Source organism: Carettochelys insculpta, chromosome 23 (assembly GCF_033958435.1).
Source record: "Carettochelys insculpta isolate YL-2023 chromosome 23, ASM3395843v1, whole genome shotgun sequence".
NCBI classification, from domain to species: domain Eukaryota; kingdom Metazoa; phylum Chordata; order Testudines; family Carettochelyidae; genus Carettochelys; species Carettochelys insculpta.
The window spans coordinates 21,829,330-21,843,209 of record NC_134159.1 but is presented as its reverse complement, the minus strand read 5'-3'; the positions used below and the strand labels follow the sequence as shown (position 1 = coordinate 21,843,209).

The 13,880-nt window shown below is 50.9% G+C and overlaps 1 protein-coding gene across 1 annotated transcript in view; it reads left to right on the top strand.

Annotated features, from left to right (window-relative positions):
- The window catches only part of CHD5 (chromodomain helicase DNA binding protein 5), a 77,069-nt gene that overhangs the window by 15,789 nt on the left and 47,400 nt on the right, over positions 1–13,880 (top strand). The window contains exons 2-10 of the mRNA XM_075018200.1: positions 491–670; positions 2,174–2,292; positions 3,156–3,394; positions 5,321–5,445; positions 7,623–7,746; positions 9,647–9,813; positions 10,836–11,054; positions 13,189–13,395; positions 13,531–13,742. Coding sequence (XP_074874301.1) covers positions 491–670; positions 2,174–2,292; positions 3,156–3,394; positions 5,321–5,445; positions 7,623–7,746; positions 9,647–9,813; positions 10,836–11,054; positions 13,189–13,395; positions 13,531–13,742 — 1,592 coding nt within the window. The remainder of the gene's footprint in view (positions 1–490; positions 671–2,173; positions 2,293–3,155; positions 3,395–5,320; positions 5,446–7,622; positions 7,747–9,646; positions 9,814–10,835; positions 11,055–13,188; positions 13,396–13,530; positions 13,743–13,880) is intronic.

Genomic DNA, 13,880 nt, shown 5'->3' with positions numbered 1-13,880 from the left:
CTGTCATTCTGATACATGTCTTGTACTCTGGCATTCCCGTGTCTCAAGAGCTCGTGCACAGTTTCTCCGGGTCACAACCTGCTTGCACGGAATATGTGCAAATGCCACCTGCCCACAAGGGCTGTAATCAGCCATGTAGCATTCAGCACAATTAACTGGACAGCCCCCACTCTGCTGCAGGTGTCCTGTCGGTGTTGTTATATAGCAGTCTAGCAGATTTATCTGGTGTTGCTTGGGTCCTTAACTCAATTAAGAGTCAATTAAAGGTTTTATGTTTGTTTGTTTGTTTTGGAAAATACAAGGAAAATGTCTATGCTTTATTTAAATGAGTGTATTTCTCAAAAAGACAGTGTTACCTTATGAAGTTTTTTTTTGTTTGGATTTCTTTAAAGAAGAGATTGTTAAAATTTTTCCATTTAATTGTTTTTAGTAATTTTTTTATGGAAATTCCATCAAGTGGTCTGTCCTTTTCTGCGCCTTTCTCTTTCAGGGGAGTAATGATGAAATATCTGAAAATGAAGAGGAACTGGACGAGAAGTCTGACAGTGAAGGGAGTGACTATTCACCTAACAAAAAGAAGAAGAAGAAGCTCAAAGAAAAGAGAGAGAAAAAAGCCAAGCGAAAGAAGAAAGATGAGGAAGACGATGATAATGAGGAAGGAGGTTTAAAGGTACCAGGACCTGGAACTCCACCTAGGACAACCCCATCACTCTACCTGAGTGCAAGGGTGCACAGTGGCTGCATGGTCTGTTGTGGGATTTCCCCAGCTGCTCTGTCCTGCACTACTTTAGGAGGTGTTTCATGTCAGTCTTTGCCCTTCTCCCTTCCTGATCCTGAAGGGAGCAGAGTGCTTTCACTCCCACCAGCTCCCAGAGGAGCTCAGGGCACTTGGAACCCAGTAGGATTGGTGCTCAGGAGAACTGTGTGGAGGAGGAAGTCTTGGTTCCTGAAGGATTTGGCAATTTGGCTTCGTTCCACACTGGAGCAAAAGCTCAAATTTTGAAATTCTCCAAAGAAAAATTCTGACTGTTGTTTGTTTTGGGTGATTGAAACATTGTGTTTCAGTGTTGAGTGGTAAAAATGCTCTATTACACTGTGTTTTGTTACAGAATAAAAAATACACAACAGAAAGCTGTTTCTAAAGAAAAATCAGAAGCGTTTTGTTCCATCCGTGTTACAATGGGATAGTGCAATATTGTCAGCACTTCCCGCCCACCCCCCCACTTTTTTTTTTCCAAATCAAAATCCCTGCAAAATGGGCCCGAGTTTGTGATGCTGTCAAAGTTTCTTCAACCTGCCCCAGCCCTGGTCCTGCTCTAGTATTATGGCTTGTAGCTGCTGCTTAGCGGTCTCTCTTGCACAGTCAACAGTAGTGCTTGCACCAATAGTGCCATTAAGAATTGTGTTTCATATTTTATCTGGCTCTGTGGAAAAGCAGATGAGTGATGATTCTCTGTCTCTGTGGACACATGTTAAAATAGCCTTTGCTTGTCAAAAAAAACCAAAACCCTTTAACACCAAGGTTACTCCTTCCAAACATGCATAAAAACAGAGGTGGGAGAAGTAGCCTCAAAGTTACTTGAGTAAAAGTGCAGCTGCTTTCATTTCTGGATACTTGAGTACAATCTCGATGTTATGCGTGTGCATATAAGTGTACTTTTACTCAAGTACTTTCCCAGAGGGACTCTGGCAACTTGTTCTTAAGTACCTTCCCCCCAGAGCAGCTGCACTTTTACTCAAATAACTTTTTGGGTACTTCTTCCACCTCTGCGGAAAAGTAGCAGCATCCACTGAGCCAGGAGTTACCGGAGTGCACCAGGGCCTGGTGTTGTCACTACTACGAGCAAATGGATTTTGTTGTAGTTCCCATTTGCACATTTGTAGTGCCCACAAATTGCACTTTGTGTTGACACCAAAATGGTGGAGACTTCACACTGTATTGTGGGCTTAGGGGAGCATTTGGAAGACACTGTGTTGTTTTCCAGCTAGGCAGTGGGTTTGTTTAGTAAGCATTTGTGCACGCTCTGTCTTTTAACCTACAGAAGCAAATCCCCATGTTGTTGATGTCTCAGGGTAGCAGATGGCATGTGTTATATCACAGGCGTGGGTGTGCACCGCTCATTTGTAGCACCTCAGTCATTTGCATTAAATATATCACTTTGTAAATCCATAGGAGCCCAAGAGCTCAGCACAGCTGATGGAGGAATGGGGCCTGGATGATGTGGATTATATATTCTCCGAAGAAGATTACCATACCCTGACTAATTACAAGGCTTTCAGTCAGTTTCTCAGGTAAGAGGCTGAGAGGTGGAGCATTGTGGCCTGTGGCTGGGGATCTGGGTAGAGCTTTGTTCTTGGTTGCTACCCAGTCGAGTTAGAGCCAGAGCATTAGAATGCTAGTTCCTCACCAGCAGGCGTGATCATTGGTGGCTTCCTGCCATTCTGCCAGGCGACAAAATCCGCTCATCAGCGAGTGCAGCATCTGGGCTACAGTGTCTGCAGAGAGTCCAGATGTCCCCCAAGTGGGGTGCTGCTCCTGCCCAGGGCCAGGCAGATCCTAGGGGTTTATTCTTTGCTTTGAGGGTGAGCTCAGACACGGCAGAGAAATGGTGCAAGGTCCTGCCATGGGACTGACCAAGCAAAAAGGGCGTATCTCTGGCTCCTAAGCATTCTCTTTCCCATTTGAAGTTTTCCGTCCTTGTGCATCATCTGTCCCTTAGTGTGTCACCACATACATCTTAGAGATGTTCTTTTGCTCCCTCTTCTTGAAGGGGTTTCACTGCAGGACTGGTTGGAAAAGACACAAATGTTTTCACAAGCAAATAAATTGGCCCAGTTTTTTAAGGTGGAAATTTATTATGAAAAGTGTGATTTTTTTCCCCTCCCCTTGTCTGCTCTTTAAGCTGGTTGAAAACCAACCAAGATTTTTTTAAAATAGTAATTGAATATTTGAACATTTCCCCCCTCTTTTGCCTTGCTAGGCCAGTTTTGATTTCTACCCTTTTCAGTGCATCTGGTGCCAATCTCAGTCTGCTGGTGTCGGGCATTGGCCATTAATTCACATTACACTTTTCCTCAGTGCGCAGTGAGTTATAATGCACAGACCACAGAGGAGCCCTACTGAGTGACAGTTTTCCTTTCCCCGCACCCTGTAGGCCTCTCATTGCCAAGAAGAATCCCAAAATCCCTATGTCCAAGATGATGACGGTGCTTGGTGCCAAGTGGCGAGAGTTCAGCGCCAACAACCCGTTCAAGGGCAGCTCAGCAGCCGCGGCAGCAGCTGCAGTGGCAGCAGCTGTGGAAACAGTCACCATTGCACCACAGCTTTCCGCCAGTCCTCAGCCGGCTGCTCTGCCCATGACCATCCGGAAAGCTAAAACCAAGGAGGGCAAAGGTAACAGAATGGGGCTGATAGGAGGACAGCTTGGGGAGACCTTGCAATGGCAAAGGGTACGCTTGCTTGCAACATATTATTTAGCCGCTAGATGTGTCTGTGCTATATAGCCAGTTCCAGACAGGGTGTGGGGCCTGGTAAGCAAGGGAAACAGAGCTGGACATTGAGTGGTGGGGAAATTTGTGCATCTGTTTAGTTGTTTTCTACAGTAAATGCCACCGATATATTGTCAAGTATTGGAGGGGTAGCCGTGTTAGTCTGGATCTGTAACAGCAACGAAAGGTCCTGTGGCACCTTATAGACAAACAGAAAAGTTTTGAGCATGAGCTTTCGTGAGCACCGACTCACTTCGTCAGATGCTGGTCTTGGAAATCTGCAGGGCCAGGTATAAATAAGCCAGAGCAAGGGAGGGGATAACAAGGTTAGCTCAGTCAGCAAGGGTGAGGCTTACTACCAGCAGTTGATCTGGCGGTGTAAACACCAAGGGAGGGGAAGCTGCTTTTGTATTTAGCCAGCCATTCACAGTATATCACGATATACTGATGCCTTATATAACGAGTGCTTGTGTTAGCAGGACCATGGAAGATTGTTTATCAATAAGTTAGTATTCTATTGTAAATAAAGCAATAATCCTATTTCTTACTGTGATCCTTGTGTCACAAAGGATCTCAAAGAGCTTTATAAATATTTGCCAGTGCGATCTTGCAGCCTCGTGGAAAATGCACTTTTCAAGCTGGAGTAAATGGGAAGGTCAGTCAGCTCAGGACTGAGGAATATTGGAAAATGTAGCGGGGGAAATTCCAATGGAGTCGTAGGGGTGGTAGGAGGCAGGGCAGGACATTGCCTCTGTTCTGTTGAGCAGTCCAGCTGGCTCATTCTGTCTGGACCTACTTTGGATGTTCACAAATAGTTGAGCTTACAATAGAAAAGATGAAAAAATGCCGTGTAAGGTATGTGATGTCCTAGCAGGTGGGTGGAAGGACCTGCCTCCAAACCCCATTTGCGAGCACAGAGCTGAGCATGTTAATCTGCAGCAGCTCCGACAGAATTGGTCTCATTTTATTGAAAGAAATCTACTCCTACGGATATTTTCCTGCTCCTGATGGCAGCGTCCCGCAGCATTCAGAAAGGACTTCACGAGTCCTTGGAAGGAAAGATGGGGAAGGGGAGGGGCAGAGGAATTTCTCTCGGTTCCCGCAGTGTTTCTGTCCATCGAGTTGCTGTGCCAGTTACGCAGCAAGCAGTTCCTGATGCTTGGAGAGCTGTGACAGGTGCCGCCCAAGCAGCAGCTTTCCTTTCCCTGAGTTGCAGTGCAGCACCCCTCAGGTGGTTTGGCTGTCATCAGTCCCCTGGCCACACCCCCTGAGGTTAGTTATTTGCACCCTTCGCTGGCCCGCGGGCTGGGGGGACACGGGCTGCACTCTCCCCCAGATGCAAAGCAGTTAAAGCTGAGCCCTGGGTTGGCAGTGGAGTGGTTGGCTGTTTCCCCGTGTTTGGTGGGGGTTGTCTCTGCTGAGAGCCAGGCACACAGGCGAAAGACGCACCCTCGGGGAAGGAGACGTGCTGCTCTCATTGCTCTGCTCCCGCATGTGGAACAGTCCAGTGAGAAATGCATGTGGGAAGCATCATTTTCAAGCAGGAAGGAAACTAAAACTGGAGAGCCTTGGTTCTTTCCCAGCCCTGACGATGGGGCGGTCAGCACCAAGCACAGGCCTTTGCCTCTTGCACTGGAGGAGTTGCTCTGCGGATGGGCAGCACTAGCATGCACTTCTCTGCGTGGCCTGCGTGCGGAGGGGTGGGGGTGGTAAGTGAGGACATTGCACAGGCCCGGCACCAGAGCTCAGTTCTGAGCGGGAGAGGTTTGGGAGGTGTGGAAATGAAGGTTCCCATCGTTAGAAGGTCAAGAAAATCTGTGTGTTCGTTTAGGCCCAGGCGTGCGGAAGAAGATCAAGGGTGCCAAAGATGGGAAGAAAAAAGGGAAGGGGAAAAAGGTGGCCAGCCTGAAATTCCGGTTTGGAGGAATTGCCAACAAAAGGAAAAAAGGCTCCTCAGTAAGCGCTTTCTGTCTCTAGTGGGGAAGGTGGGGGCTGGGGTGGGCAGCCCTACGGGTTGGAGTCCTGTTTCCCCAGCATTATGGGCATGGGGCTGGCAGGTGAGCTGGCCTGGAACCCCATTGGCAGCTAGGAGATGGGCGTTCCTCATCCGGATTTGGCCTCTCGCTGCCAAGAAGGGAGATGATTAATGCCAGTTGTGGTGGTGGATGTTGGCTGTGGATACTTGTCCCACTGAGCTCAGCTGGGGGGGGCACATTTCTCCCAGAGGGAAATTCACTTCTGTGCAGAGAATCCCCCTGCACTTGCCCTGGGTAAGGCAATCTCAAAATCTCCTTTGCGTTTCTTCGTTAGAAGCCAGCCTGTGCTCAGTGGGCCTTCTCCCCTTCCGAGGAGACCTGCCTGCAGCGCATGTTCCCAGAGGTGGCATGTTTGGGAAGTTCTTCCATTAAAACCATAGAATCAGTTTTAATACTTTGCAGTGGTGAATTCAGTGATAATGTGAGTTCAGATTTTATTTGCAAACAAACTCCTCAGGGCCTGCCCGCAGGCTGACTGTATGTAGGAGGGAATTCTGATTGTATTGCCACACCTAGCTTGTGATTTTTCCAGCACCCATTTCTGGAGGAGGAAACCATAGGAATAAATGCAGGGCCAACCCCCACACCCCAGTACCATGTGCATGCTGGGCCCTTGGCAGTGCATGAATAGCGAATGTATGCAGAGTATTTTAGAGAATCAATCTTGTAAATAACTATTGAACGAACACAGAACTCCTGCAGGTCTTTACAATGCTCATCAGAATCCCATTAATTCAGCCGTAGTGTAGTTCACTAACCCTCTGGATCCATCACATGTAATATAATCAGTTTGTAAATTACTTTTGTGCAGCTGAGAATCACGTGAAAGGTGGATTTTGCAGGTCCATTCGGTGCAGTAGTTTTCACTCATAAGCGTATGAACGTGTGGCAGATTTTCCAGAGTGGGGTCTAGATTTCTGCATTCCCATTACCAAGCGGTGCTGAAAGCTCGGAGTTGCTCCCGCGGTTAATTAGAGCACTAAGTAGGTGTGTGTGTGACATCAGAGCTTTGAGGAGCTGGATTATGGATTGAGGGCCCAGAATGAGGATTTAGACTTGTTCATTTCAGGGTGGCTGTCACAGAGCACGTTTAGCTCATTCGGCTCTTTACAGAATAGAAAAGGGAAGCAGTGAGGGTGCAAACGGTGCTGTGCACATGTGCAGGCCAGGGTGAGGCAGCCGAGGCCACGGTATCGCTCCTGCAGCAGTCTTGCAGCGACCTGAGCGAGGGAGAGGAGAGGAGCTCAGCACCCTTAGCCGAGGAGGCGGTAGCTTTGTCCCCCAGCCTGGCTCCCCCTCTCTTTACCAGACAAACCTGGGCTTTTCCCCGCGGCGGCTGTTCTGCCTGAGGCTGGAGTTCTGCACCCTTGCTGTGCCTGAGATGTGCCTGAGCACCTTTGCTGTGCCTGAGATGTGGCTGGTGCAGTTCCAATTTGTAACCCCGGCCGTCTGAACTGGGATCAAGTGCAGTATCTCAGGGAGTTGCTTCTAAAGCACTGAGGGCTCGTTACCTGCCAGGCACTGGGTTGAGGATCCTGCCTTTCTCCTGCAAAACTAACCCTGTCCAGTGGCCTGATGCTGTAAAGTCGACTCACCCAAGCCCTGACACTGAGTCCAGGGAGCCTGTTGGCCTTAGTAAGGGCTGCAGGGAGAAGCCTTAAGGAGAGAGGGCTGAGCTCAGACCATTGGGCATGCTGGTTCAGTGTCCTGCCTCTGACCATACCCAGTGCTCGGGGCTGCTGGGCTGTCCCAGAATGACCCCTGGCTGGTTGTGCATTTGTGAATGTGCAGTTAGAGACAGCCAGGGGAGCACAGCCGTTGGGTCTTGTCAGGTGAGTGGAGAAGGAATTGGGTTGTCCCCGGATTTCAGTGCCTTGCTCTGTACCCTTTGAATATGCACTTCATGTCCTTCACTGATTGGGGCCTTAATCTGTCTGCTCCCTTCAGTGCCTGTTGGCGGTGTCCATAAATGTCTGGGCAGCCTCTCTGACTCAGTGGCTGTGTTCCCCCGTGGGTCGCTCAGCTGCTGCCAGCCCTCTGGCCACAGGGGGCGAGAAGCCCAGACGTGGCCTCTGTGTGCTTTGGTTTCCCTTGCAGAGTGAAGAGGAAGAGCGTGAGGAGTCGGACTTGGACAGCGCCAGCATCAACAGCTCGTCGGTGCGCTCCGAGTGCTCGGCCGGCCTGGGGAGGAGAGGGAAGAGGCGGCGAAAGAGAAAGAGGAGTAGGCCATTTCTTTGTACTCCGCTCTTGTTCTGATTGGGTTCTCCACTTGGAAGTGTGCTCCTCTGGCCTGGAGCCCCACGTGTGAGCTTCCGTTGCAGCACCTGACCCTGATTCCTCCTCTGTGTGTGTGTGTGTGTGTATGTGTGTGTCTGTCTGTGCAGGGGCTGAGGGGCACCTTCATTCACACCCAGAGTGAAACACCACTGTTGGCTTGTGTCTCACAAGGGGTGTGAGCAGCTCACGGCCTTTCTTCACTGCCTTCCTACCCCATCACAGCCTCTTTTGGAGGGGGAGCCTTCTCTGCTGGCCGGGCCTTGTCTCCTGTTTGTGGAAAGCAGTATTTCTGGGAACACACCACTCGTACGTGCAGCAGTGTGGCCGGCTGTGTGGGCCAGAGTGTTAAGCTGACATTTATGCAACAAGGGAGCATGAAGATATGCAGGAGATTAGAGTTTGTTTGCCTGTGTTATATGCTAGAATAATTCACAAGGCACATGGAAGTGCCCTGGGATAAGACCTGCATGCAGGCAGCAGGAGGAAGCGAGCAGCCGGCTACTGGCTCCGATGTATGTGTAATTTTTGGGTACCATTGATTTTTAAGCAACATTTTCTCTGCTACATTGCTACTGAGAAAATCCACAAAGGGCCTTGGGACCAAACTGTGCGGGAAGCGTTCCAGGGGCACTGGCTCTCGGCATATCTCTAGACCGCCAAAGGACTCCTGAAGCGAAGCGTACTACTTGTTTCCCCCACCCTCTGGACTTACATTAACTGTGACGGCTTCGTTCCTCCCTAGCTGTTGCTGGCGCAACATGCCAATCTGCTCTGTGGCAGCACTGGCCCCAGCGTGTTCTCAGGGTGGGCAGACAGAAAAGACCCTGTTCTTTTTTCATCTTCCGTCCTTGCTCAGCACGAGATGTTTCAGATCCAGGCATTCCAAATATCCTGGAGCCTCTTATCTTCATGCTCAGGTTACACTTGCTGCAAGTCAAAGGGCAGCTTCTGCTGCGATAGGAAATGAGGCTGTCTCACCACAGCAATGAGTAGCCCTAATTCTCCGGGTTTGACTTCGTAAACCCAGCAGAGCCAAGCTCACGAAGACTGGGACTGGCTGCGAATCAGCCCCCTACAAGGAGACAAAATCTGTTTAGGTTTTTGTTTGTTACTCGCATGGCAGCAGTTCCTGGAGAACCCGCTGAGCTCGGGGCAGTACAAGTGCATAGCGGGAGGCAGACTCTGTCCCTAGACTCTTGTAGGCTTTGGAGACTAGGCTGGCAAAGGGAAGCTTGCTGTCTGCTCCCTTTTACGGAGGAGCAGTTGTGCAAAGAGCATTCCAGTGACTGTCACTCAGGGAAGCCATGGCAGAACTTGGACTTGAACCTAGGTCTACTGATGCCTAGTCCAGCACCTTAACTGTTCTGCCCTTTGTTGTCCTTGCTGTACTGGGTTGGATGAGCTCCTGCCTCTGAGCATAGCGTGCACACAGGGAGACCAGAGTAGTCCAAAGAGGAAGAATCGTTCTCGGCCGTGTTATTGTTGCATGGTACATTTGCAGTTGATGGTGATGGTATCTGCGGAGGTTTCTCTGACTGGCCTCCCTTGCAACCTCTCCAGGTTCTGGCATTCTCCATTGAGAGCCTGAAGGAACCAAAGGATGAGACAGTGTGGAGAGAGAAAGAGAGACAGAGGTGAGAGGATGCTGAGTGCAAAGACCCAGATAAACTGATGCTGAGGGACAGAGAGGTAGGGGAATGGAGTAGATGGGCACTGAGGTGGAATGTTCTCTTTGTTTCCTTAAATATATTTAACCCCTGAACAAGAGAAATTGCCTCGTTTCCTCCTGGGAAAGGACGTGGTGGCAGCTGCTTCTGACTGTCCTATGTGTCCCTTGTTCTTAGCTGAGGAGGGGGATGGATATGAGACCGACCACCAGGATTACTGCGAGGTCTGCCAGCAGGGAGGGGAGATTATCCTGTGCGACACCTGCCCTCGTGCCTACCACCTCGTCTGCCTGGATCCCGAGCTGGAGAAAGCACCGGAGGGCAAGTGGAGCTGCCCTCACTGCGTGAGTAACTCAGGGCTGGGTTGGGATCGAGGTGCTTGACTTTTGAAAATCAGTTTAGAGCAGCAGTTCCCAACCTTGTCACTAGTGCGGAGCCCCAGTCGCCCCCCAAACCGTTCATGGATCCCCATCAGTGGTAATTCTAGCTGCTCTGTGCACATTATTAAATGGAAAAGGAAACCACAACGTAGATTTTCGGACAGCCGTTAATAACATGACTGGAAGGCCTGCGACTTAACAATAATAACTGGTTGTAGCTTGGCAATTGAGTTCAAACTTATTTTCGATGACCATTTTTATTTATCTTTTATTTTTTTCACGGACCTCCTGCAATACCCTCGTGGAGCCCCGGGGGTCCGTGGAGCCCCGGGTGGAAACCACTGGTTTAGAACGTCATTGGGAGCATGAACAAAATGCGGGTTCTTCTGCAGAGAGAGGTGATCAGGGATTTATACGCCCTGCTCCTCGCTGCACATGGAACTCCCAGATCACAGCACCACCCTGCCCACAAGGAGCCTTTGTGTTATCTTGTGGCATGTGTCATTGGCTCTGAAACCACATCCTAGACCAGAGCCACAGTTAGCTGCAGTGTCTGGTAGAGACGCAGCTCAGTGTGGCTGAGGTTCACGCTGGAAATGGCCTTGACCAGTGTCCTCTAATTTTTTCATCAGTGTGCAGAGTAAATGTTCTGTGCACCAGGATGTACGGATGTGCACCACCATAGACACACAGGCTGCCCCTGTGGGCGCTCTGCTAACCAGCTGGGCGGCCCCTGAGTCTCTCCTGGGCAGCCGCCCCAGCACTCAGCTCACAGGGAATGCTGACTCCCTGGATTCGTGGCACTGAATTCCTGCCAGGTTGTCTCAGCTTCCCTGCTCCTCGGGCAGCTCCAACCCCAATGGGAGCTGAGGGTTGGCAGCTCAGCCACAGAGGAAGGAGCCCATGTGCTCAGCCATGTCATGCCCTGGTACACGGCCTGAGCTGCCCAGTAAATGTGCGGCACTGTGAGGCCCCCTGTCCCCTAGGAGAAGGAAGGGATCCAGTGGGAGCCGAAGGATGAGGAGGAGGAGGACGATGAGGGGGGTGAAGAGGAGGAAGATGACCACATGGAGTTCTGCCGGGTGTGTAAGGATGGAGGAGAGTTGCTGTGCTGTGACACCTGCCCGTCTTCGTATCACCTGCACTGCCTGAACCCGCCTCTGCCGGAGATCCCAAACGGTGAATGGCTCTGCCCTCGCTGTACAGTGAGTGTTACCAGCATTCCTTCCGGGCCAGGAGTGGGGCTTTGCGTGGCCTGTGGGCGTTGGAGCTGGCACTAATGCCGGGGCAGTCAGGTGCCCTGCTCTGAAGGGCTCTGCCTGCCCCTCTGAAGTACTCACCATCCCCTGCTGTCTCCCCGAGTGGGCCTGCCATCCTGCCCCTCACCTCCTGTTCTGAGGCATCTGTCGTCCCCCACCCCGTTGTCTCTAGGGCTGTGGGTCTCCGGAAGGCTCCGTTCCCAGCGCAGGCTCACAGCCTGAGGCAGAGGGCTGGTTAGTGCCCTGTAGCTTTTTAGATGAACTGTCAGATCCCATTTGATGCATCTCTTGTGTGGAGGAGTCTCCCAGGAAGCAGCCAAGCCGCAGTGGCAGGTGGGCGTGATTTGTGGAGCCCGTGACAGTTTGGGGGAATTAAATATGGGAATAGGGAAAGAGTTCTGACCTTCCAGCCTGTTCTGTCCCCAGCTGGGAGCCGTGCAGCATTGCGGTTGCTCAGAGCCGTGTGCGTCCTGGGCGTGGCTGTGCCATCCTTCAAGGTGCTGTGGGGAACACTCACGCAGCTCACCCCCTGTGTTTCACCCTCTCACTTGGGCCCACTTGTTACTGGCTGACCAGTAAAAGAAAGTGCGGATGAAGAACAAACCCTGGGGTTCAGGTAGCAGTTTGCTCTGACCACAGAGCCCAGGAGTTCCTTTCAGGAGTGCCTGGCCCGAGTCACAGGTGGCCAGCAAGGCCTGGTACTTGCCTGGTTTTGGGCTTGTTAAAAGCTGTGCAACATGTTGCATGGTCCAGGGTTCCCTTGAGACTGGATCTGATTTATTGCCAGGTGCTGCCCATGCTGCCGGGGCATTTCCCACAGTGGAAGCAATTTCCTGTTATGGCCCAGGCTGCAGCAGAGACAGCTTGGGTGAGGGTGTTTCTGGATTAGTGCACTGTTCTCTCTGGCGTGGCAGTGCCCTCCATCCCAGGACAGGTGGCTCCTGGGGGATTTGTGCAGAATTTGTGCAGAATTCATGTTCCCTGCAGAATTCAGTTTTCTCTTGTAAAACTTGAGGTTTCCACCGAAGAGCTTTCTGCACCAAGTTCAGCCCCTATCCAGCACCAGTTCCTGAATCGTTTTTTGTTTTGTTGTCTGCATTGTGACACACATACTCTCTGACAGATATTTTGTACTAAGTTACCAAAATAGCAGAAGCTGGCATGGTTTGGCTGAGGGATTTGGGTTTGTTTAGCTTACAGAAGAGAAGGCTTAGAGGTGATTTAATAGCAGCCTTCAACTTCCTGAAGGGGAGCTCTAAAGAGGAAAGTGAGAAACTGTTCTCAGTGGTGTCAGATGGCAGAACAAGGAGTCGTGGTCTGAAGTTGAAGAGGGAGAGGTGTAGGTTAGATATTAGGAAAAACTTCTTCACCAGGTGGGTGGTGAAGCACTGGAATGCGTTGCCTAGAGAGATGATGGATTCTCCATCCCTTGAGGTTTTTATGTCCCGGCTGGACAAGGTCCTGGCTGGGATGACTTAGTGGGGACTGGTCCTGCTTGAAGCAGGGGGCTGGACTAGATGACCTCCTGAGGTCCCTTCCAGCCCTGTGATTCTGTGATTCTGTTATGGTGAGTTATTTTGACACACAAAAGATGCTGAGTTTTTCAGAAATTTAGAATATCATGCAGCTAATTTTTAATTTTGGGGGCAGAATTCCCTCAGGAGTAACAGTTCCCCTCATGTTGAATAGTAACAGAGAGGGAGTCGTGCTAGTCGATACACTATCAAAACAAAAAGCAGTCAAGTAGCACTTTAAAGACTAGCAAAATAATTTATTAGGTGAGCTTTGGTGGGTCAGACCCACTTCTTCAGACCATAGCCAGACCAGAAGAAGACCTGGGCAGGGTTTGTGCTGCACCCCCCGCCCCACACAGACCTCTTTGGCCTTCAGAAGACTTCACTGACAGTGCAGGCCCAGTGCTCAGTCCAGAGCACCTCTGGTGCCCAGCCAGGGGCTTGGTGATGGTGGGTTGCAGAACCCTGATGTTTCTAGGCTGTTCTACAGTGCAAAGTGTGGGGCAGACAGGGCCCATTTTAAACGTTGAGTGTGTGAGTTATTTTTACCCTCTTTTTATTCTCAGTGCCCTCCCTTAAAAGGCAAAGTCCAACGTATCCTGCACTGGGTCTGGAGAGAGCCCCCTGCCCCCTTCCTGTCTGTGCTGCCTCCATCTGATCTGGAGCTGGCCGTCCCTCCACCAAAGCCCCTGGAAGGGATCCCAGAGAGGGAGTTCTTTGTGAAGTGGGCAGGACTCTCCTACTGGCACTGCTCCTGGGTCAAGGAGCTTCAGGTAAGATGCAGCGAGGGGGGCTGCATGAGATGCTGCCTGTGGCGGGACTGGCACACCCATGACCTTTGCGGCGAGTGGGGGTGAGTGTGTTGGCACATAACCAGGCCCCTGGTCTGCTGCTTTCTCTGGGCGCAGCTGGAGCTCTATCACACGGTGATGTACCGCAACTACCAAAGAAAGAACGACATGGACGAGCCCCCAGCCTTTGACTACGGCTCTGGGGACGAGGAGGGAAAGAGTGAAAAACGGAAGAGCAAAGACCCCCAGTACGCCAGGATGGAGGAGAAGTACTACCGCTATGGCATCAAGCCTGAGTGGATGGTGATTCACCGAATCCTGAACCACAGGTGGGGAAAATGAGCGAGGAGTGAGTGGACGTCGATGAGTGAATAGGGGAGATGGGTGTATGGATCCCGACAACTCCTGTAACATCAGGGCAAGTATTGCCTGTAGGGCCTCGTGAAGTCCCTACAAATGGAATTTGG